Below are 21,456 nucleotides of genomic sequence, written 5' to 3'. Positions count from 1 at the left end.
GCCTCCCAGCACGCCTCTGCACCGCTTCCATTCCACAGCGTTGTGGGAAACTGTGATGAAATCCACCTGCAAGGCTTTGCTCTTGGCTTGGCCTCTTCCACCAGCAGAGCGTCAGCCGCGACCCTCGGGATGGCTCAGGAAAGGCGGTCGGGCTTCCTGCCCCGCAGCTCAGCAGGCAGAGCGCCCACGAAGGCTCCTGCGTCCAGATGGCCCCTGCCGACGCCGGCCGAGCCTGAGCCCCCGGCTGAACGCGGGGTGCCTTCAAGGATCGCACCGGCTGCTTCCTGTCGGGGTGGAGGTGAGCGGAGAAGGATTTGTTTTTTCCAGTGGGGCAGGGGTCTGGGGGTCCAACGTCGCCAGAGGCGGCTTTAGCCTGGCCCTCTGCTGTCAGCCCCGTGCCTCGCTCTTGCCCTGCACAGTCCCTGGTAGGGACAGATCTCTGTGGGGTAAACTGGCCACTTGGCTACAAAACCGTGCTTCCATCCCAACAGGTGGGCTGTGATGTTCTTTGTCCCCATCCACTTTCTTTTTAAATTACATTTTGAAACACTTCAGGTAGATAGAAAGTTCTAAAAGTTGTAGGGAATCACCCTTGTGCTCACTGCTCAATTAAAAATTTCAAACATTGCACACAGAGACACAGGCACCTCTGGTAACTAACGGTCCCCAACTCTATAATCTTTTAGGCTTGAAAAAAATCGGTTGACACTCTTAATGTGAACTTGTTCACTTGTGAGTCTGAACTGGTTTGAGTCTTTTCGATGCTTTTGGGGAAAGAGAGGAGATAGTCCTAGGTCCACATTTGTTATAATCGATCATCTCTGTTTTGTTAGATACAGCCTTCTCATATTTTCTCTCTATATATACACATATATATTTACATATTTATATATACTTATGTATATATTTATATATATATTCTCTCTCTCTCTCTCTCTCTCTCTCTATATATATATATATATATATGGAGCCGTAGTAGAACATCTCTGTTCTTAAGGGATTCTCCTCTCTGGGTTATTTATTTAGAATTCAAATCCATAAGTGTACCTGTTTGGCCAAAAGTATGAGCACCTTTATGGCTATTGATCCACAATAAAATTTCTCCCTAAGCATTGCCAGCCAGATGCCACCAATTTCCTCCCCGATTTCTAAGTCAGAGGCACCATTCCTAAGACTACACTGCCAAGGGCGAGTAGGGTCCACAACCTTAATGTTGAAAATGGAAAGAAATCAGTGCGAGGCTCCGTCTTGCTGCCCCTCAAGGTGGGGCCCAGGACCCGGCGGCACAGGCATCCCCAGAGAGCTTGTTGGAAATGCAGAGTCTTGGGCCCCACCCCAGATCCCCTGGGTCAGAATCTGTGTTTCAGTAAGTTTTCCCCAGTGATCTCCATGCAAGTTAGAGCTCAAGAAGAACCACAGCTTTTCCTTCCATTTTCTGTAGGGCGTAGGATGCAGCGATGCTTCACTCACCAAATTTAAATGAGGGAGCCTGGATCAGTGTGGTTTAAAGACAGATGCAGATTTCCTGATACCTCCACACCTCTCAGCTATGCACCACCCACCAGCATCGGGACTTCCATGAGGTTCTTGGATGTGTGGCACTGGCTCACTTGTCTTCACTCTCATGCCCTTCCTGCAGCAGGTGGCAAAAATCTACCAGTTGCTGCCCGGGGGCACTGTGTGGTCAGTGAGTCACTAGCAGACACTGGTCAGCCCCCACTGAGGCCTGACCACAGGAGGATGTTTGTACTGCGTTAATGGCAGAGCAAGTTTCCAACTACATTGACCAGGCTTGGGTTAAGTGGGGCATTCATACAAAACCTTCCCAACATAGCTTGCTACTTCGGGTCTACTTTTGATAAACTTGGAAAGGAATGAAAAACAGTAGTACCCTCTTGTCTGCAGGGGATACATTTCAAGAAACCAGCGGATATCTGAAACCATAAATAGTGCAGAATTCTATATACTGAAAAAGAAATAGAATTTTTCTTTCCAAGGAGGGTGCCTTACAATGTTCATGGAAAATGGAACTAAAAGATATGGCTCTTTTGCTGCAAAACATTTTTAAAACCCAAGCCTTACTCATACACATTTATGATAAAGTTTGTAAATTAGGTATAGGAAGAGATTAACAATGACAGCTCATAATAAAACAGAATGATCTTAACAATAAACTGTCACAAAAGCTATGTAGAACTTATTACCTGTTTATTTCTGGAAATTTCCACTATTTTTGGACTGCAATGGACCATGGGTAACTCATAGTGCAGAAAGAAAAGCTGTAGATAGGGGGTTTACTGGAAGGAGAAGATTTATTCCAACCACTTGACAGCAATCTAAAAAAAGTTGTAGAGGTCACCCTCCCCGCTCAGTGAAAAGAGACTCAGAATTTCATTACAAACGGCATAGCTGGGATCAAGAAAGTATGACAGCTGAGTTGGAAGAAGAAAAGATGCTGGCCATCATGGGTTGAGTGAGGTCTTGGAAGGAATCCCAAGAGCTCAGAACACAGATATGGAATTTGGTTTACAGAATGGGAGGGAGAGAGATGCAGAGACACCAACACTATTGGTGTTGGGAAAAGGGACAGTGAGGTGTGGCCTGCAGCTCAGGGAAACTGTTATTCAACAGAAAACAAGGCATTGAATTAAGAGCATTATGGGATAGGGACCGCTCCCACTTGGAAAATGCAGGTGTCCCTAGAAACTATGGGACATGGGGTCCAGGACCCCTGAAGATATCAAGATCCACAGAGGGGCCAGCGCTGTGGTGTAGCAGGTAAAGCTGCTGCCTGCAGTGCCGGCATCCCATATGGGTGCCTATTCAAATCCTGGCTGCTCCACTTCCAATCCAGCTCTCTGCTATGGCCTGGGAAAGCAGTAGAAGATGAACCAAGCCCTTGGACCCCTGCACCCACATGGGAGACCTGGAAGAAGCTCCTGGCTCCTGGCTTTGGATTGGCTCAGCTCTGGCTGTTGCAGCCATTTGGGGAGTGAACCAGCAGATGGAAGACTTTCTCTCTCTCTCTAAAAAAAAAAAAAAGATCCGCAGATGCTCAAGTCCCTCATATAAAACAGTGTAGGGCTTGTGTATAACCTATGGCACCCTTCTATAGATTTCCATTAGCTCTAGATTACTCCTCATACCCAACACCATGTAAATGTTATGCAGCTAGTGGTTACACTATTATTCAGGAGAGAATGGCAAGGAAAAAGTGTAGATATTCAGTATAGGCGCATTTTTTTCTAGTGTTTGAGATGCAGAGTCGGCCTTGGGTTTGTGGATGTAGAACCTGCAGATGGGGAGGGTACCTGTAAGCTAACAACTGCTCAAGCACTCAGGGCAAAACCCGACTCTCTAAATGAGAAGCATGCCTAGATCCTGAGTGTGCTGGGCTGGGGGTGAAAAGGAGAGTATGTCTGTGGGTCTGCAGTCCCCACGTTGCGTGTGCAGCCCCTAAACCAGGATGCTCAGCAGAGACGCAGAGGGAGACAGTGAGGCAGCACCGCCGAGGCAAAGGAAGCAAGCCTGGACCCCACGGACTAATGAATTCATTACTGTGTATTTTGTTTCCCTTTGCAGAATGGGAGAGTGGAGAGAGGAGAAACTAAAGAGAAAATGTTTCCATTCAGTACAGAGCCTTGGGAAGAGGGAAGAAACTGGAGGGCGAGTTCAGGCTTCAGTGGAGTATCTGCCAGGGCAGGTTTCTTTTTTCTTTTTTAAAATTATTTATTTGACAGGTAGAGTTACAGACAGTGAGAGAGAGACAGAGAGAAAGGTCTTCCTTCGGTTGGTTCACCCCCTAAATGGCTGCAACGGCCGGCGCTGCGCCGATCTGAAGCCAGGATCCAGGTGCTTCCTCCTGGCCTCCCATGCAAGTGCAGGGCCCAAGCACCTGGGCCATCCTCCACTGCACTCCTGGGCCACAGCAGAGAGCTGGCCTGGAGGAGGGGCAACCGGGACTAGAATCCGACACCCCAACCGGGACTAGAGCCCGGCGCCCATATGGGATGCCGGCACCGCAGGCGGAGGATCAACCAAGTGAGCCACAGCGCAGGCCAGCCAGGGCAGGTTTCACGACCCTCTCCCCACTGCATGCTACAGATTCCAGATCTGGGCGAGGAAGGGGTCACCCTGGCCATGGTGTGTCCTCTGGTCTTTTTCTCTGTCACCTGTGATGGGCTGGGTGAAGGGAGAAGCAAGGACCTGGGGCTTCTGGAATCACAGAAAAGCAAAGTTACAACAACTCCTTTGGCCCTGCTTTTCCCTCCCCTGGAGCTAACATTAGACATTAAGTTCACGGATTTCTATCACCACAGCAGGTTTTTAACAGAGCCTCTGGTAGCCAGTCCCTTGCTGTCTTATCTCATTTCATTAATTACACTTCATGATCACCGAGGGTCAGGAGGCAGAGGAGGAACCAGCAGCCAATTTCAGGCAGCAGTGGCAATCTGAGATGGGCGCGCCAGATGATGTTTAAAAAAAAATCAATTCGTCAGTCAGCTGTGACGCGCAAGTGACTCCTAGTAATAGGGTGAGGATAAGCCGGGGACGGACGCAGATACCAAATGAAACAACTTGATTCTGCCGGGTGCGGGCAGCATGGGGGGACGCCCTGCTCAGTGCCACCATGGACAGGGAGCCGCCTCTGGGGAGACACAGCAGGACACAGAGGCTCCAGACAATTTGGAACTGAAACCGTACAGATCTGTGCACTCCCAGAGTTGGCTTCTCAAGTGCTGGAGGGCTGGAGTGAATAAGAAAGGGACTCCCTGGGGGACTTGCGCAAAAAGAAGTAAGATGTCCTTCATCCAGCAGCTTCAACTACCAGGAGAACGTAGCTCAGTGGTCCAAAGGGGCTGGGAGCAGAGCCTGTGGTTCAGTGTCTGTTATTCGGAAGTGCATGGCAGGTGGAGGAGACTCCTCACTCTTCCCGTAAGCTCAGGGCTAATGAACTTGGCTTTTTGGTCCTCTGCTTTGGCAGATCAGTTTCCAAAGTGGCGTCTATTTTCCCTCCCTCGCCTTTGAATCCAGTCTGGGCTTGAGACGTGCTTTACCTAATAAAATGCAGCATAGGTGATGGAGTGTCAGCTCCAAGCCTCAGGAGGTTTGGGATGCTCCTGTGCTCGCTTTCTGTCTCGGTCTCTCTTTCTCAACCCCACTATCGCCATGTGAACAGGTCAAACCAGCCTGCTGTCCGTGGGGCCACATGAAGCAGAGTTCCACTGTCCTGGCTAAGGCCACCCTGAATCTGCAGCCACCAAACACGAGAAGGAGGGCCGCTGAGGTCAGCAGGGCTGCCCGCCCTGTCCACAGCTGCACATGGACACTGGCTGAGCCCAGTGGGGCCGACTGGCACAGAGATACATGGGCCGTGGACAGACATTTGTAGTGCTAAGCCGCTCAGTTTTGGGGTGGCTTGTTATTCCGCAATAGCTACCTGATACACCTGGTCTGCTGCAGATTGGAAATGCGGGTTGGTTAGGACAGAGGAAGAGCTACTAGCGATAAGCATGTTGATGGGAACAAGAGATGCCACTGAGCAGTCAATAAAAACATACAAACAGTGACTGGAAGAGCCTAGTAGCCTTGGGTCATTGAGGGTTGGGAAGCAATTTGTGGTGTCTTGGAAGACCCTAAGGGCCGGTAAAGCTGCTGCCTGTGATGCCGGCACTCCTAATGGGCGCCAGTTCAAGTCCTGGCTGCTCCACATCTGATCCAGCTCCCTGCTAATGGCCTGGGACAAGCAGCAGAAGATGACCCGAGTGCTTGGGCCTCTGCTACTCATGTATGAGACCCAGATGAAGCTCCTGGCTTTGGCCTGGCCCGGTGCTGGCCGTTGTGGCCATTTAGGGAGTAAATCAGTAGATAGAAGATCTCTCTCTCTCTCTCTCCCCCTGTTTCTCCTTCTTTCTCTGTAACTCCCTCTTGCAAAACAAATACATAAATCTTTTTTTTTTAAAAGAAAACCCTGATCATGGATAGACTTGGAAACATAGTATGGACAATCTCCAAAAGGTTCATGAAAAATGAATATTAGGAAAAATTCACACGTGGATTTAAAAAAATTACTTCACTTCCAAATAATCTTTCAATTCATTTTCCATGACCCTTTTGAAGTACCTGCTGTCTAAGGATACTGACTCTGAGTCAGCCAGAAAAACAAACTGAAACACAGGGTCCGTTCTTCAAGCAGACGAGGGCCTGGCTTACACTGCAGAATGACTCATTTGAAACAGTTCACATAGGAAGCACAAGGTGCCACCTGTGTGTGCAGGGACCACAGAAGCTGGGAAGCGCTCGGACAGACTTTTGTACTCTACTGAGAGCAAAAGGCAAGAGCCTAGGAAATGCAGCTTGGTTGTCGTCAGGCTGGCATTTCAGGGACACGTAAGCACTCCTGGGACAGGGGACAGAATATCTAAAGCTGGGATGTGATGGGAAAGTCTGTGCAGAGGAGCCAGGCTCCTCATCTATGATCTCTCTCTTCCCAATGGCACGAGATTCACGGCTGATTGAGGCAGATGGGGGGAGACCACAGGGCAGCCTGCAGGGCTCCTGGGGTAGGAGACTGAGAAGAGAGGGGTGGAAAAGGGCCTCGACACAGAATTGCCATCTTTGGGGCCACCCGCCCCACCTTGGCCTGTCTTTCCTCTGTTCCTCCCAGCACTTTATCTCGTGCACCCAAATTCTGTTCCCTGCACCTCACTGAAAATTACAGCGCTCACATCCATCGTGTGTCTTGCCGTGCATTGTCTCACTGACCCTGCAGGTCAAGTTCTGTGTGGAACAAGTTCAAGTGGAAACAGGCATTGGCAGAGGAGGCGACTCACTTTGTCAGTTAGAAAACAGGGGGGAGGGGACAGTAGAGGCAGGTTTCAACCTCCCGCGGTTGGCTCCAGACCCTCCCTGGACTCCGTTTGTCCAGCCTCTTCCAGGTGCAAAGCTTCCGGATCACTCCCTGCTGGGCCCGGCACCCTGACTCGTCCCTTCCCAGAACCCACCTTCGCTGTCACCAGCCCTCCTGCCACTCCCTTAACTGTCAACTCGCAGGAGAACTAAGTGGAAAAGGATGGGGACTTTTCCTCAGGGGGCTGTGATCTGACTCATTACCACTTATCACCTGCAGCAGGCCCAGGAAACTAGATCCGGGCTGGGGATGTGTGTGCCCACCTGAGGGAGCTCGGCTTTCACCCCCTGGCCAGCTGCCAGCGCCACCTCCCTGGCCCCAGCACCAGCACAGCCAGCCACAGGCCAGGCTCCAGGCTGCTTTATCTCCCGCTAACACTCGTCTCAGTTCCCTCCTCCTCCCTATCTGGGGCTCTGATGAGAGACCCTTGTGTCACACTGAAAAGGGGCCAGGTATTGCTGTTGGGAATAAAATCTGAGCCCTGCTGGGTGGGGAGATTCCTGAAAGCCTCTAGTGGGGGTGGGGGGCGGGGGGCTGGGGTAATCCCTTCCAGGAGAACAGGCTGTGGAGCATAATTAGGGGGAGCAGCTGGGTCCCTCCCCGGCATGTAGTAAACAAACAAACAATAGGACGTGCCAGGCTCCCCGGCCCTCCTGGGCTTTCTCCCTGACCCGCCTCAGCGCACCTGCACACCTGCACACCTGCACACCGTCTGCCCTCCTCTTGCTACTGTCAGGCTCCTTCTCCACACTCCAAAGACAGGATGAAGCTGGGTGTCATTTCTGATAGGAGCTGTCAGGAGCAGGCAATAACTGTACCCCAACCTCAGCGATCAGCCCGGCCCCGTGCAGGTTACCCAGGAGGCAGGTTCCCCGGATCTACCTGGATCCGAGAGTCAGCATCCCTGTGTCTGAGGCGCAGCAATTCCTGTTGGCACTTCCCTTCCTTGCCTGGATCACTGTGCCCAGAACCAGTGGATCTGGGGCTGGCGCTGTGGCACAGCAGGTTAAGCTACCGCCTGCAATGCAAACCTCCCGTACAAGTGCTGGTTCAAGTCCCGCTGCTCCATTTCTGATCCAGCTCCCGCCTAATGTTCCTGGAAAAGCAGGCAAATCCCAAGTGCTTGGGCCCCTGCCACCCATATGGGAGACCTGGGTGGAGTTCCAGGCCCCTAGATTGGACTTGCCCAGCCCCAGCCACTGTGGTCATTTTGGGGAGTGAACCAGATGGAAGAGATATCTCTGTTTCTGCCTCTCTTTCTGTCACTCTGCCTTTCAAATAAAATAAATCTTAAAAAAAAAAAAAAAAAAGAAGAACCACCACTAGATCTTAGGTATTGCACCCAAGGAAAAGTGCTCCCATGGACGAGGGTCCTTCAAAAAGTTTCTGGAAATTGAATTAAAAGATAAATTTATGTCAGAGCAAAACATTGCTGAAATCCATGCCCACCAGGAGTCTTCCAAAAAGCTTGTGGAAAATACGTACAATGAAAACACCATGCATGGATTTCACAATGTTTTTGCACCAAAATAAACTTACCCTTTAACTGCAATTTCCATGAACTTTTTGAAGTCCCCTAGTGCCACCCTGAAGTGCAGCAACTGTCAGTGGGCACGGGGACAGCCACTCTCGTCCCCACTTCACAGGGAAAGGAGTCCCGCGATGGCCACAGCGCTGGGCCCGGGGAGTGGAGGTCCCAGCTGAGCTATCTCACGTGCACTCACAGCTGTGGCAGACTGCCCCAGGGAACCCTGCAACGCATCTCTGGAGCCCGGCGCTGCGGCCAGAGGCCCCCCATTTTGAGTGTGAAGGAGGCGGCTCTGCAGCCTGCACTTAGTGGACGCTGTGATTCCAGAACAATCGGGATCTAAGAGTGGAGCTCCTGCCACGGGCAATCTCCCGGCACATGGGCAGAGGGAAACGAGGAAGGGCAGTGATTCTCATGGGGGCGCTTTTCCCCTCTTGACCCCTCGACACTGGCAACGTCTGGAGACACTTTGGTTGCCACAGTGCAGGGGAGGGGACTGGTGACCGACTGGTGGGTAGAGATCGGGGCGCTGCTAAATCTCTTATAATACGCAGAACACTATCAACACAACAAGCAATCATCTGGTCCAGAGCGTTAACAAAGCCCTGTTGTGAGCCGGGGTAACAGGTAAACAACGCCACCAAACACATGAGCTCCTGTCCGGGGACATCTCTAGATAGCCTGCAGGCAGAGTGTCAGCTCAGACTATGATTTGGAGCTGGGATTTTCTTAGTTTCCATTTGTGATGATCTGATCTAGAAGGGAGATGTGGATCAATCCAGGGACCAGCAGGGACAAGATTCGGGGTGGATCACACAGCCAGGCCCCCGGACGAGCTGGGCTTTAAGGACTCAGGTCATCTGACATCCAATAAATATTAAGACCGACTTAAGCCTTTGATTCCCTCAGAAATTGGTCATCGCATTAGCAGCAACATATGGACGAACAAATGTTCAGTTCTGGGCAGCCTGATGAGATTTATTCCATACAGACTCCCCAGGTGAGGTCTCCCCCATGCCAGAGAGCTCAAAAGCAGACCATTTCCTTGATAAAATCGAATCTCCCACGAGTTAACAGAGTGGAGCCGGCTCTGAGCAGACTGTGGGCGGAACGCTCGGGGAAGCCCGGCTGGAGGGGCCGAATATTTCCTTTACAGTTGATTCGGTGCAGTTCAGCGCTCCATCAGCAGCTGCTCATCCAGACCCCTCCTGCGTACCCGCTCAGCACCTCAATGCACACACACAGCTCCTCTCTCTCCCTGTAAAGGGAATTGGGGCGCTTTATAGCTGAAAGGGAGCAACTCCATCTGAATTCACCAAGAGGCTGCAGGCAAAGGACATTCTTTGAGTGACAGGGTCCTGCGGTCCCCTCTCTAGGTGCAGCAGGACTTCTCTTGCCTTGGCTCACAGGGGCTAGGTCTACTTCCGTGGAGCCTTGGGGCTTTTTCACATCCATGAGAGGAGCAGCTCCAGTCTGACCCTTGCAGTTGGACTCACTGGTTCACCAAAGCCCGGTAGCATCTCACCCTTGTTCAACAGGAAGAAAACAGTAATACCGAGTGGAAACCTACCTCTCAGCCACCTTGGACATTTTCAAACAATGCCTGTCGATCTGTGCGTTCAAAAATGTGATCTGGGGGGAGAGGGAAAGGGGCTGTTAGGGTCCAGGAAGAATTCCATCACTCCCTTCTTCCTTTGAACCCACATTCCATATTTCCACCAAGAGCCCAACCCCCTCGGGCTCGGCCTCTGCCAACCCTTCCGCTGTGCGCACCAGCAGCCAATTTGCCCTTTGGGAAATTCTTGCCACACTTAAGATTTATACTCTGCACCTGCACCTGAGTCACAGCGTCTCCTGCACCGTGTTACAATTTAAGTCTTGATTGCCAAAACCCAACAGCAGTATCTATTTTACAAAGAACACGGGAAATGCAAGTACTGAAGAATAACGGTTCTCAACTGAGGCCTGGGAACTTCCCCTCAGCCCACAGCTCACGGGGACATCACACCACGTGCCTCGTATTCTCAGCTGGAATCATCCCACGGTGATTTTTATCCGTGTGTCCTTTTCCCCACTCAATAGCAAACTCAGGAAGGCAGGTGCCCAGACGTTTAGCCCTTTGGATTTTCCCACCTCTCAGATGCCAGTAGGCCCTGATGCTGCCCCATTAGCAGCAGACCCCACAGCAGACAGGGGCAGTGAGCCATTGTCTGTTGATTTGCAGCGCTCATCAAGAAAGATCCCAACACCCAACCAAATAAAACTGCAATGGCTTTGGGAGTAGGGGGCTCCCTCTCTCCTTCAAGGTCCCCTGTGAATCACAGCAATCCTCCAGACGTGCCTTAAATGTTTAGGAATTCTGTGCCATGAGCACACAGGAGTCAGTGGGAACCCACCTATGGGGAAACCCGAGGCCCTGGAATAGCTCGTGTTGTCTTTCTCCAGAAACTGCTGGGCGAAGTGTAGAGACATCTCCCTCCCAGCCTCCACGAGCAGTTCGTACACAGCACTCACAGGCTCAGTGGCCCCCGGCGGGGTTCTACTGTGGCTTCCAGGAACTCAGAGCCCACCCAGCCCACCCACCCCATTGTGAGGGTTTTCTTGTTTTCCTTAAACCGGCCACGTCTCCTCTGGGGAGTGCAGCCGTGAATTCACTCACCTGTTTCCGGATGTCATCTTTCGTAGTCTTCCTGATTGGCTGGCTGGGTATGTGCACGGGGCTCTGGGACTGGGACTCTTCCGTCACACCGTACACTGACTGGAGAAGAAGCGAAAACAGAGAATTATCCGTGCCCGCGCTCAAGAGGTAGAGGGGGCTGAGGGGACAGCCGGCCGGGCAGTCACCCCGGTCATCACCCTCTGTAACTACACATGGAAAGAGACTCATCTTTGGGGGAATTTCTCCAGCAGCTGGACCCCTGCCTCCCAAGCCCTCTCATCCCATCTTTGGGTTATGGCTGTCAGAAAATCGGTCCTCGGGCTGGACGTGTAGCCTTGCTGTTAACACACTCGTGTCCCATCGTGGAGTCCCTGGGTTCCATTCCCACCTCTGGCTGCCAGTCCCAGCTTCCTGCCAATGCAGACCCCGGCAGGTGGCAGCTGATGGCTCAAGTAACTGGGCTTCCCCACTCCCACGGGGGACCTGGGTTAAGTGCCCATTCCTGGCTCCAGCTTAGCTATGGCAGGCATTCGGGGAGTGAAACGGTATTTGAGGGCTGCCTCTATTTCTTTCTCTCTACCTCTCAAATAAATAAATGAGGAAAAGTTTTTAAAACAATTTTTCTTTTCCTAAGCTGAAAATGGTATCCTTGTATGACGACACTTCAAGAAGTTGGCGGATAAATGGAGTTCAAAGATGAGTTTCTTTTGGTGCAAAAGACCTTGACGTCCATGCATAGTCTTTTCTTTATGCACGTTTTCCACCGATGCAGTGAAGAGCCCTCCTTTGTCAGTGTTGCTCCAAATGTGCCCCATAGACCACCTGCAGAGAATCACCAGGGGCACCTGCACACTGCTAAGCCCCATAGTCTTGCAGGTGGGTTGGGGAAATCCCACTTTTCTCACATGCCCTGCATGAGTCTAAGGCAAAACAGCGTCCAAGAACAGCTGCCGCACATTAGCCACAGAAGGGCCCGTCCAGATTTCCGGTTGCTCAGCAGAGGACACGCCCATCGGGCGGAAATCCAAAGGGCAGGGGCTCAGGTTCCCCTTTCTGTCCTCAGTGGCGCCACCTGTCCACGGGTGTGGCGACTTTTAAAGCGATTTCTGACTTCCTGGACCGTCTTTGCTTTAAGAAAAGAACAAGTCCCCCAAGGGTGTGTGATGTGTAGCTAAAAATCTATAAAATCAGGAAATGCTTTGATTATGTGGATATGACTTCATGAAATTCTGGAATATTAGGATAAGGGGCCTTAGAGACTAAATAAAGATGCTTCAATATTAATAAAGTGTCACACAGGGACTATCGCTATCTCAGCAAAGAACTAAATGTGTAAGCAGATTTAAGGAGCTTACAGACACGCAATACATATATTTCATGTCTCTCTCATGCTTGAATACTTCAGAAAGTGGAAGTAAAAAGTAAGCTTATTTTGGTGGATTTTTGGAAATCCATGTCTAGCTTTTTTATATCATGAACTTTCATGGATTTTTTTGAAGACCTGATGCATTTGCATAGATTTCAAAGCTTTTTGCACCAAAATAAACTTATTTTTAAATTCTGTTTTACTATGGACTCTTTAAAGAAATGATGTATTTGTTTAGTTGAAAGGCAGAGTGACAGAAAGCCAGGGAGACAGACACACAGAGATATCATCCATCCATAGGTTCATTCCCCAAATGCTTGCAAAATCCTGGGCTGGGCCAGACCGAAACCAGGAGTCAGGAACTCCATCCATGTCTCCCACATGGGTGGCAGGAACTCAAGTACTTGGGTCATCATTGGCTGTTCCAAGAGCATTAGCACAAAGCTGGGTGGGAAGTGCAGAGCAGGCAGGGCGCAAACTAGGCACTCTAATCTGCGATGCGGGTATCCCAAGCAGAGGCGCAAGCCACGGAGGCACAAACGCCCACCCTCCATGAACTTCCTGAAGTGCACCTGTGTGTGAGTGCATGTGTGTGCATAAGTGTATGCAACTATGGGAGAGGGAGAAAGAGGAGACTGGTCATTGTAAGAAACAGGGGTGTTTGGGGACCCATCTTAGCCTTTGGTAACATCATGGAGGACAGCCATGTTCTCCCACAGTGCGTCCTTGGTGCTGTGGTGAGGGTGGGGATGTAGGGATGAGGTCTGGAGGTGGTATTCACGGGTATGCTGTGGCCAGTACCCTTTCAGTTGAGGGAGCACATGTGACCATGGGGCGAGATGGCAATCTGAGTATGGACAACCTCTTCCAACTGAAAGGCAGCCACTTGCCCCTAAGACTTCATCTGTGCCTTCCCCAGCTTTTGCTCCTTTAGTTTTCTTCTCTCCCTGCCCCCTCCCTAGGACCAGCAGCCACTTAGGCTTCTGCATACATGAACCTACTTCCAGGAAGCCCTTGGGAAGACCCCAGCAGGCTCAGCTGCCCGTGGTGGCTGCTGCTGAACCATCCAATGCTACCTTTTTTTTTTTGACAGGCAGAGTGGACAGTGAGAGAGAGAGACAGAGAGAAAAGTCTTCCTTTTGCCTTTGGTTCACCCTCCAATGACCACACGAGGCTGGCGTGCTGCGGCCGGTGCGCCGCGCTGATCCGATGGCAGGAGCCAGGTGCTTCTCCTGGTCTCCCATGGGGTGCAGGGCCCAAGGACTTGGGCCATCCTCCACTGCACTCCCTGGCCACAGCAGAGAGCTGGCCTGGAAGAGGGGCAACCGGGACAGAATCCAGTGCCCCGACCGGGACTAGAACCCGGTGTGCCAGCGCCACAGGCAGAGGATTAGCCTAGTGAGTCGCGGCGCCAGCCCAATGCTACCTTTCATGTAGCATTTATGGCCCTGCAGCCTGTGGGCTTGTTTCATTCCTGATAGGCTCAGGGAAGAGCTCCCAGCTGCATCTCAACAGCATGCACTATGCCAAGCACACCCCAGCCGCTCTGTCAATGTTTGTACGATAAATGGAATGGTTTCCAAAGACAAAATACGGCAGTGGAACGAACAGTATTACTGTTTGAACAGCACCAGAAATGAAAGGGCTGTTCCCAGGAAGAGCTCCTTATCCAGGTTAACTCACAAACCTTTTTAACCTTCTGCGGGTTCTTCAGACGTCGACATTTCCTGATATCCATTTCTGTTGTGTTCACACAGCCTGGCTGAGGAGAAGAATCACACGAATTACTGTGGGAAAATTACTCTTCCAGCTCGGCTCTGCAACACCACCAGAATCCACCTTTATCTTGTTCATTACAGACAAAGCAGGCTCTGGCCCAGTTTGCCACCATGTATGTGTTCCAACATGGAGTTCTGCTATAGAATATAAAAACTTACCTGATAATATCTAAGGATGATACGTACAGGGCAGAGTGCATAGGTTTTTTTTTAAAGCTTTATTTATTTGAAAGTTGAGAGAGAGAGAGAGAGAGAGAGAGAGAGAGAGAGAGAAAGGGAGGGAGGGAGGGAGGGAGAAAAGGGAGAGGAAGGAGAGAGAGATCTTCTATCCATTGGTTCATTCCCCAAATGGCCACAACAGCCACGGTTGGGCCAGGCCAAAGCCAGGAGCCTGAACTCTATCTGGGTCTCCCAGATGGGTGGCAGGGAGCTGGACCAGAAGCAGAACAGCTGGGACTTCAACTGGTGCTCATATGGGATGTGGGCACAGCAGGTGGCAACTTAACCTGCTGTGCCACAGTGCCAGCCCTGGACTGCACAGTTTCTAACAGCAAACTTACTCAAGTGGCAAGACTGCTTTGGCCACAGCCTTTGCTATTTCACATATACAAATATCTGAAAAGACCCTTTTTTTTGCCTTTACTTTTAATCAGTTTTTAGGAAGGCTAAAATAGTTTCTTTAATTTCATTTCATGAGATGCAAGATTTAAATCATGTGAAATTAGAAATACAGTGGAGCCTCTTTATAGATTTTGTACTTGCGAATCTGTTCAGTTGCAAAAATGTGTTTGTGACTCGCACATCGGTACTCAGTGGTGCTCCACTGAGCACCTGCACGGGGCGGCCCCCCTGTCTGCGCTCCCAGCTGAGGTTGCACAAGGCTTGGTCTTCTTGTTGCAGGCTGCATGCTGCAAAGCAGTCTAGGTAGGCCTGGTTGCCTGCCATGCTCTCTGCACTTCTGTGCCTTCTGTTGGTGAACCTACTGTTTACAACGGCCCCCAAGAGCAGGGCTGAAGTGCTGGCCCTACGTGCAGCTGCTGTACAGAGCAAACGCAGGCTGCGAAGGCTTCATTCTGGTAGGAGCTCTGCGTGACTGCTGGGGAGTGCAGCACTGATGACCTAATAGCACGTGAGAAAGTCTGCGAGCAGTGGACGTTGAGCCACTAACATGCCCACGGTCCCCAGCAGGGCACCAGGGTTCAACACCTGCCTCTGGCTCCCGGCTCCAGCTTCCTGCTGCTGCAGAGCTGGGAGCCGGCTGGTGATGCCCAAGCACTTGCGTGTCCTCCTCCCACGCAGGAGATCTGGGTTGATTCCCAGCTCGGGGCTTCTGCTGGGCTCAGTCCTGGCCGTGAGGAGCCTTGGGAAAGTGACCAAGTAGATGGAGAGTTCTCTCCCTCTCTTTCTCTCAAATAAGCAAAGCAGTTTTTCGTTTGTTTCTTTGTTTTAAAGTTTCCTTGGAGAAACAAGGAATTAAAAGGCAAGTTTATTTTGGTACAAACATTTTTGAAATTCATGCAGTTTCTTCAAAATATTTCCACGGACTTTTTGAAGCCCATTTGTGTATTTCATGAGGTGTCTCTACATAGAAACATACACTGAACAAAGTTATATATTGATGGGTTGTCAGAAATGTTGTGACCGGAGGCTCATAGCCCCCAGCTTCCCTCCATGCACAGCGTCAGTACTCAGGAACTCAGCGTTCAGACTTAACAGAGCTGCCACGAACAGCCAGAACCAACTGCATCTGAGTAAGAATTGAGTATTTCATGATCTAGGGTGAATGAGAGCCGGAGTGGAAAGTGCATTTTGGGAACGTAAACTCCAGGGCTCCCAAACCCCACAGCGTCTCCGTCCCAGTTCTTTGCTTCACGTTTTTAACAGGTGACATGCAGTCCAGAAACCCGCTGAGGCCACGTGAGTGAACGGAAAGACGCAGCCCACGAAGCCTGAGGATTTTCTTGAGAAGGAGACACCTGGTGGTTAAAGGCAGCCTCTTCTTGCAAGAGGGCAAAGGGAAAATTGAAACCCACCAGCAGAACCTCTGAGTGAACAACATTGCATTATCTACGCCAAAATAACCGGAAAGCACTTTGCATGGTCTCACTAGAGGAAGCTGATACTTGGCTGAGCTGCCAGGTAGTCTCAGCACTCTGCTTTGGTCACTAGACAGTGTACATTTGTATGTTCAGAAACACCACCCTCTCCATCAACCTGTGTAAACTGAAAACACAGTGAGCAAAAAGCAAAAACAAACAAAAACCAAAAGCCAAAAACCAAAAACTAAAAACCACCCCGTAAGCCTAGAGAAGCAAGGAGTGCTGTCTTACCACCGGCCTGTGGACATCCCAGAAGGCCCGTTCTTGACTATCCAAAATTTTCCTTTCTGTCTTGTCCTTTTTCCGGTCAATCCTGAAAGAGTGGAGAGGACGCAGAGTTTCTCATACGCTCCTCGCCCCGACCCTCGCTCCCCCATCCCTGCTCCCATTTCTCAGAGCTAAGCTGCACACAAGCTACGGGCACCACTGTGGTCCCTGCTCTCTGCAGAGCTTGGAAACATGCGTGCACAAGTCCCACCGGGAAGCCCCAGCACTTGACGCCCAGGGAGAGAACTTGTTTCTGGCTAGATCACGGATCGCTATCAACATATCCGGAGCCGTCCCCGGGAAGTGTGAAGGCTGGGATTATCGAGAAGGGAATTTTCCACTGACACATTCTCAGCCCATGGGATGGACGCTGCACTGAAAAGTGTAGGAAAGACTGTCACCACCCGCGTGCCGGCATCCCACGGCCAGATAGAAGTTGGCTTTAGATTGGGAGTCGGTGGAACGTTTTCTGAATGCTGCCATTGTGTCTTTTTTTTTTTTTTTTTGACAGGCAGAGTGGACAGTGAGAGAGAGAGAGACAGAGAGAAAGGTCTTCCTTTTGCCTTTGGTTCACCCTCTAATGGCCGCTGCGGCCGGTGCATCGCGCTGATCTGATGGCAGGAGCCAGGTACTTATCCTGGTCTCCCATGGGGTGCAGGGCCCAAGCACTTGGGCCATCCTCCACTGCATTCCCTGGCCACAGCAGAGAGCTGTCCTGGAAGAGGGGCAACCGGGACAGAATCCGGCGCCCCGACCGGGACTAGAACCCGGTGTGCCGGCGCCGCAAGGTGGAGGATTAGCCTAGTGAGCCGCGGCGCCAGCCCCGCCATTGTGTCTTAAAAGTCACTTAAACCCCCTTGGCTTCCTAAAGGCGGAGTAATGGCCCAGGCATGTCTCAAGACCCAGGAGACAAACACTGCTGGCCTCGGCAGGGGGAGGCACAAGTGGCAGGAGGGAAATTACAGGTGACAAAGTTCTTTCTGCGCCCTCAGCAGCGCTGGGAAGAGGGTTTTTTGGTTGTTGCTCTGAACGCATGTCCTACCTCACGTTATCTAAGTAAGAAGCAACTCGGATTAACTGCTATGTAACTTCTGGATCTTATCTCTCCTGGGAAGAGCGTAGTCGGCTGGACCGAGATAAACCCATAATCACGCCGTGATTTTCGTGGCAATTACTGTGTACTCAGATGGCCTGCACTTACACTGCACTCTCAGAGTTAATCAAAAAAGTTAATGGAGAAATACCACCCACGGACCAAGTGACAATTTCCCTCTGTCTAGAGCTGACGCTGTCTGATTCCAGAAGACAAGTCGGTGCTCCTCTTGTTTCCCAGTGGCTTTGGAGTCCACGGGCACAACTGCCCCTCGGTCCAACTGAACCCCAACCTCCTTCCCACCCGTGTTCACACCCTCCCCCTCGCCACTTCCTCACACACCTCCTGCTGCAGCTCAGAGCCCAGTGCTGGTGCCCACTTCCCTCGGGTGCTGCTGGGAGCACCAGGGGAGTCAGCAGGTGGCCGCCATCAGGGGCTGTGGAAGACAGAAACTGCAGCGTGTGTGTGTGTTGTGGGGAGACCAATAGCAGCCCCTGGACTGGCGAAAGCAGGCTGTGCTTCTAGAAAGCACAGAGGAGTCCTGAGCCCAGCAATCCCGTTTCCTGGAACTGAATGAATCTGACAAGCACGTGTGTGGGCTTGGAGATGTTTACTCCATGGTTCCCAGGAAACGCAGGAATCTCTACTGTGTGTGCAGGAGGGACAAAGCGGGAGGACCCTACTCCTCTTTTCCTTCCTTTCATCCCCTTTCCTCTGGGGGAGGAAGAATGACTCAACTTCCTGGCAGATTTGAAAGAAGAAATTGAGAAGGCCCAGGCCGGCCCTCAGGACATCCTGTCCCCAAGGCTACCTGTCCTCTGTGTGCAGTCGAGGTGCAGGGGGTGGCTCTGCTCGGCTGGAGGAGGTCTCCAGACACCCTCCTCTGCCCCAGAAGCACAGTATCATTCAGATCTGTGGCCACACAGCCGAGGCCTGCCCTATAACATAGTTTCTAGCTTCTATTGAAAGTAATAATCTGATATTTTAGACTCCAAATATATGATTTATGTGTGTCATTTTGTAATTGCTTCTAAACTCCTCCCTGTGGGGGAGAATGGGAGGAGGGCTGCTTGTCCTTCAAACTCCAACAAGCTGTCCCATGAAGACCAAATCCCCAGCCCTGCAGGTAGAGGTGGTCTGAGGTTCTCGAGATGCCGAGCACAGAGGAAGACCTGGAAGTCTGCTGGAGAAAGAGAAGCACCTCGCACCCCTTCTGGAACCAGAGTTCCACATTTAGGAGGACCCGCGTCTCCCACCTGGGCTGCTGAAGCATAGGTGTTTGAAATGCTTTCAGGGCAGCGCTGGTTCTAAAGTTGGAACTCATCCATCCCGACCTCAGTTTCCATTTAGGCACCGTGCTGCAAGGTAGCAGAGGCCAATGCCAGCCCGGAGCCTCACTTTGGCAATCCTGGTCTCACAGCACACCAAGGCCCAGAGAGTCTGCCTCTGTCTCTCGGAGGGGCTCTATGAAGTTGACCTACTTGACTTGTGCTTCTGCTTGCATGAAGATGAATTCCCACTTCCTGGCGAAGGCTCTCTGGAGTCTTGCTAAGTTTTCCTAGTGAGAAAGGGAGATCAACAAGAAGGCATTCATCATCACACACGACCACATCGACACCTAGGCTTATTGCAATGCAGTAGTCTGATTGCTCCCAAGAGCAGGCCCTCCCCTTGTCCATTGAACATGAGCCCATCTGACTTTGCACCTGACTCTGCTGTACAATGCCCAACTATTCGTGTTCCTCTGCACACCCATTACGTGTGGAGCCTGTAGGGTTCACCTCATTCCTCACCTGGATGTTTGAGAAGAATACAGCCCGCACAGAACTTGCTACAAAGACCACTGGAAATAGAATGCTTTGTGGCTACAGGAGAGGTCTTGCCAAGGACATGCAATCTGTTGGGCAGCTCCGAGAGCCAACGCCACAGCTGGAGCTCGCAGGGAGCGGAGAAGGCTGCAGGAGGACTTGGCATTGGTGCTTTACAGAGCCGAGAATCAGGAGTGGCCCAAAGGGAGTGTCCATGTTTGTGATGTTCATGAAAGCAAAACCCCGAAACAGAAAGGAAGAAGTGACTGAGGGTGGTTTGCAGAAGCAAAGGGGAGAAGTCTGAGAGTCACCTGGAAGAACCTGGGACAGTGAGGAGGGGAGGCTGCCAGGTCCCCTAATGAGCCCCTAATTCTGATGATGCAGGGTTGGAGCCGCTCTCCTTACACTATGTATTTTCAGAGTTTATGCCAACACTAAGTGTGAGCTATTAATACAACAGGCGCTCCAACCTGAAACCACAGTTATGGCCGAGGCATGGTGCGTGAGTCCCAGAACACCGTCGCCTGGCCCCTCCCACTGCTCACAGGAAGCCAATGTCAACTGACTGTCGCAGCACAGAAGACGAGGCAGCCATCAAAAATGACAGTGGAGACGATTATTACGGAGAGATTTCCAAGATACCTACATTTGATGACTGGGGAAAGAAGCAGCCAACACCATAAGGACCATAATGTTTATGGGATGAGCCTAGGATTTTTGTATAGGATCAAATGCATGTGGAGAAAACACTACATACATGTGAGGGGGTCATCAAAAACCTCTCCTGGAAAACATATATTATGAAAAAAATCATGCACAGAGTTCAAAAAATGTTTGTAACAAAATAAATGTATCTTTCCATTCCATTTTTCCTCAACTTTTTTGAAGTACCCTCATACCTATAGTTTCAAACATCCAGGCTCTTCTCTTTCCTTTCTTTGCAGTTTAAATTTCTATTACCTTACAAAGAGAATATATCACCATCAGAAAAAAATTTTAAGTAATTACATTTTGGAAATATCACCTTTTTAATTTCTAAGCATTTTTATGCAGAACTTCAGCCTGAAGGCTGTAATCTTAAGGTTGTAGAAGAGAAAGCCAAAAAATCCCAAAAAACGAAAAACAAAAACAAACAAAAACCACACATCAGGAGTTGAAGCTGTCTGATGTCTATGCAGGACCTCTTTTAAAACGTGGAAAATGTGGGGAAGAGAAACGCAGGATGGAGAGTCACGTGCTTCGTGGAGGGCAGGTGACATCAACGCTCTTTGCTCTGGGTGCACAAACAGTAAAACCACATCTTCTGAAACAGGGACTCTGGGACAGCAAGGCAGACAGAGGAGCAGGGCTGGGCTCTCAGGACGCTCAGAGCCACAGAGCAGCCAGGCCAGGGCAGCTCTGGAAGAGCCCAGTCTTCTGACAGAGGATCTGGTCCTCGCACATTGGCCAGGTCCGAGGCTCTGGACAGTCTCCTGCAATGCGTGCTGGTCTGCTTTCCTCCCATTTGTGGAGTGCAAGGGATCAAAGAGGGAGGAGGGCTCCACGCAGGTCTCTGTCTCCAACAGCACAGGCATTTACCTGTGGGCTGAGGAGAGCGCAGCCGTGGTCTGGTTGGCTGGGTAGGCTTGGGCACAGGAAGCAGGAAAGGCAAGGCCTGTTTTGAGAGACCCAGGCAGCAAAAGTGGCAGAGGCACTGGGATGCACGTGGGTCTGAAGGTGCTGTGAATGCCAGGCTATCCGAGGGCGGATTCTCTGCCACCCTTAACGGTGCCCTTCCTCCCAGCAGTACCTGCCTGGAGGGCTCCTGGGGAGGGGGCAGAGGGCGGTATGCGAAAGTCTACTCAGTTTCCCAGATTCTTGGGGACCCTTCCAGAGTTCACTTTGGGAGCAAGATTCTGCAACCAAAATTTAAAAATAGGTTTAAAAGCTCTGTGAGTCTTCAGGCTCT

General features: G+C 51.0%; 1 protein-coding gene across 9 annotated transcripts in view; it reads right to left on the bottom strand.

Annotated features, from left to right (window-relative positions):
* Nucleotides 1–21,456, bottom strand: part of RGS6 (regulator of G protein signaling 6) — a 622,010-nt gene that overhangs the window by 56,629 nt on the left and 543,925 nt on the right. For 8 of the 9 annotated variants that reach the window (XM_089322278.1, XM_089322274.1, XM_089322279.1 and 5 more), the window contains exons 8-12: nt 19,182–19,258; nt 16,572–16,653; nt 14,151–14,225; nt 11,098–11,196; nt 10,009–10,070 (exon numbers count right to left, since the gene is read on the bottom strand). In XM_089322278.1, coding sequence (XP_089178404.1) covers nt 10,009–10,070; nt 11,098–11,196; nt 14,151–14,225; nt 16,572–16,653; nt 19,182–19,258 — 395 coding nt within the window. Of the gene's footprint in view, nt 1–9,395; nt 9,697–10,008; nt 10,071–11,097; nt 11,197–14,150; nt 14,226–16,571; nt 16,654–19,181; nt 19,259–21,456 lie in introns of those variants that run through there. The other variant, XM_089322282.1, reaches the window with a different exon arrangement.

Source organism: Oryctolagus cuniculus, chromosome 20 (genome assembly GCF_051225735.1).
Source record: "Oryctolagus cuniculus isolate XC-2025 breed Fujian yellow rabbit chromosome 20, ASM5122573v1, whole genome shotgun sequence".
NCBI lineage: Eukaryota > Metazoa > Chordata > Mammalia > Lagomorpha > Leporidae > Oryctolagus > Oryctolagus cuniculus.
This window is presented reverse-complemented; position numbering and strand designations above follow the sequence as displayed.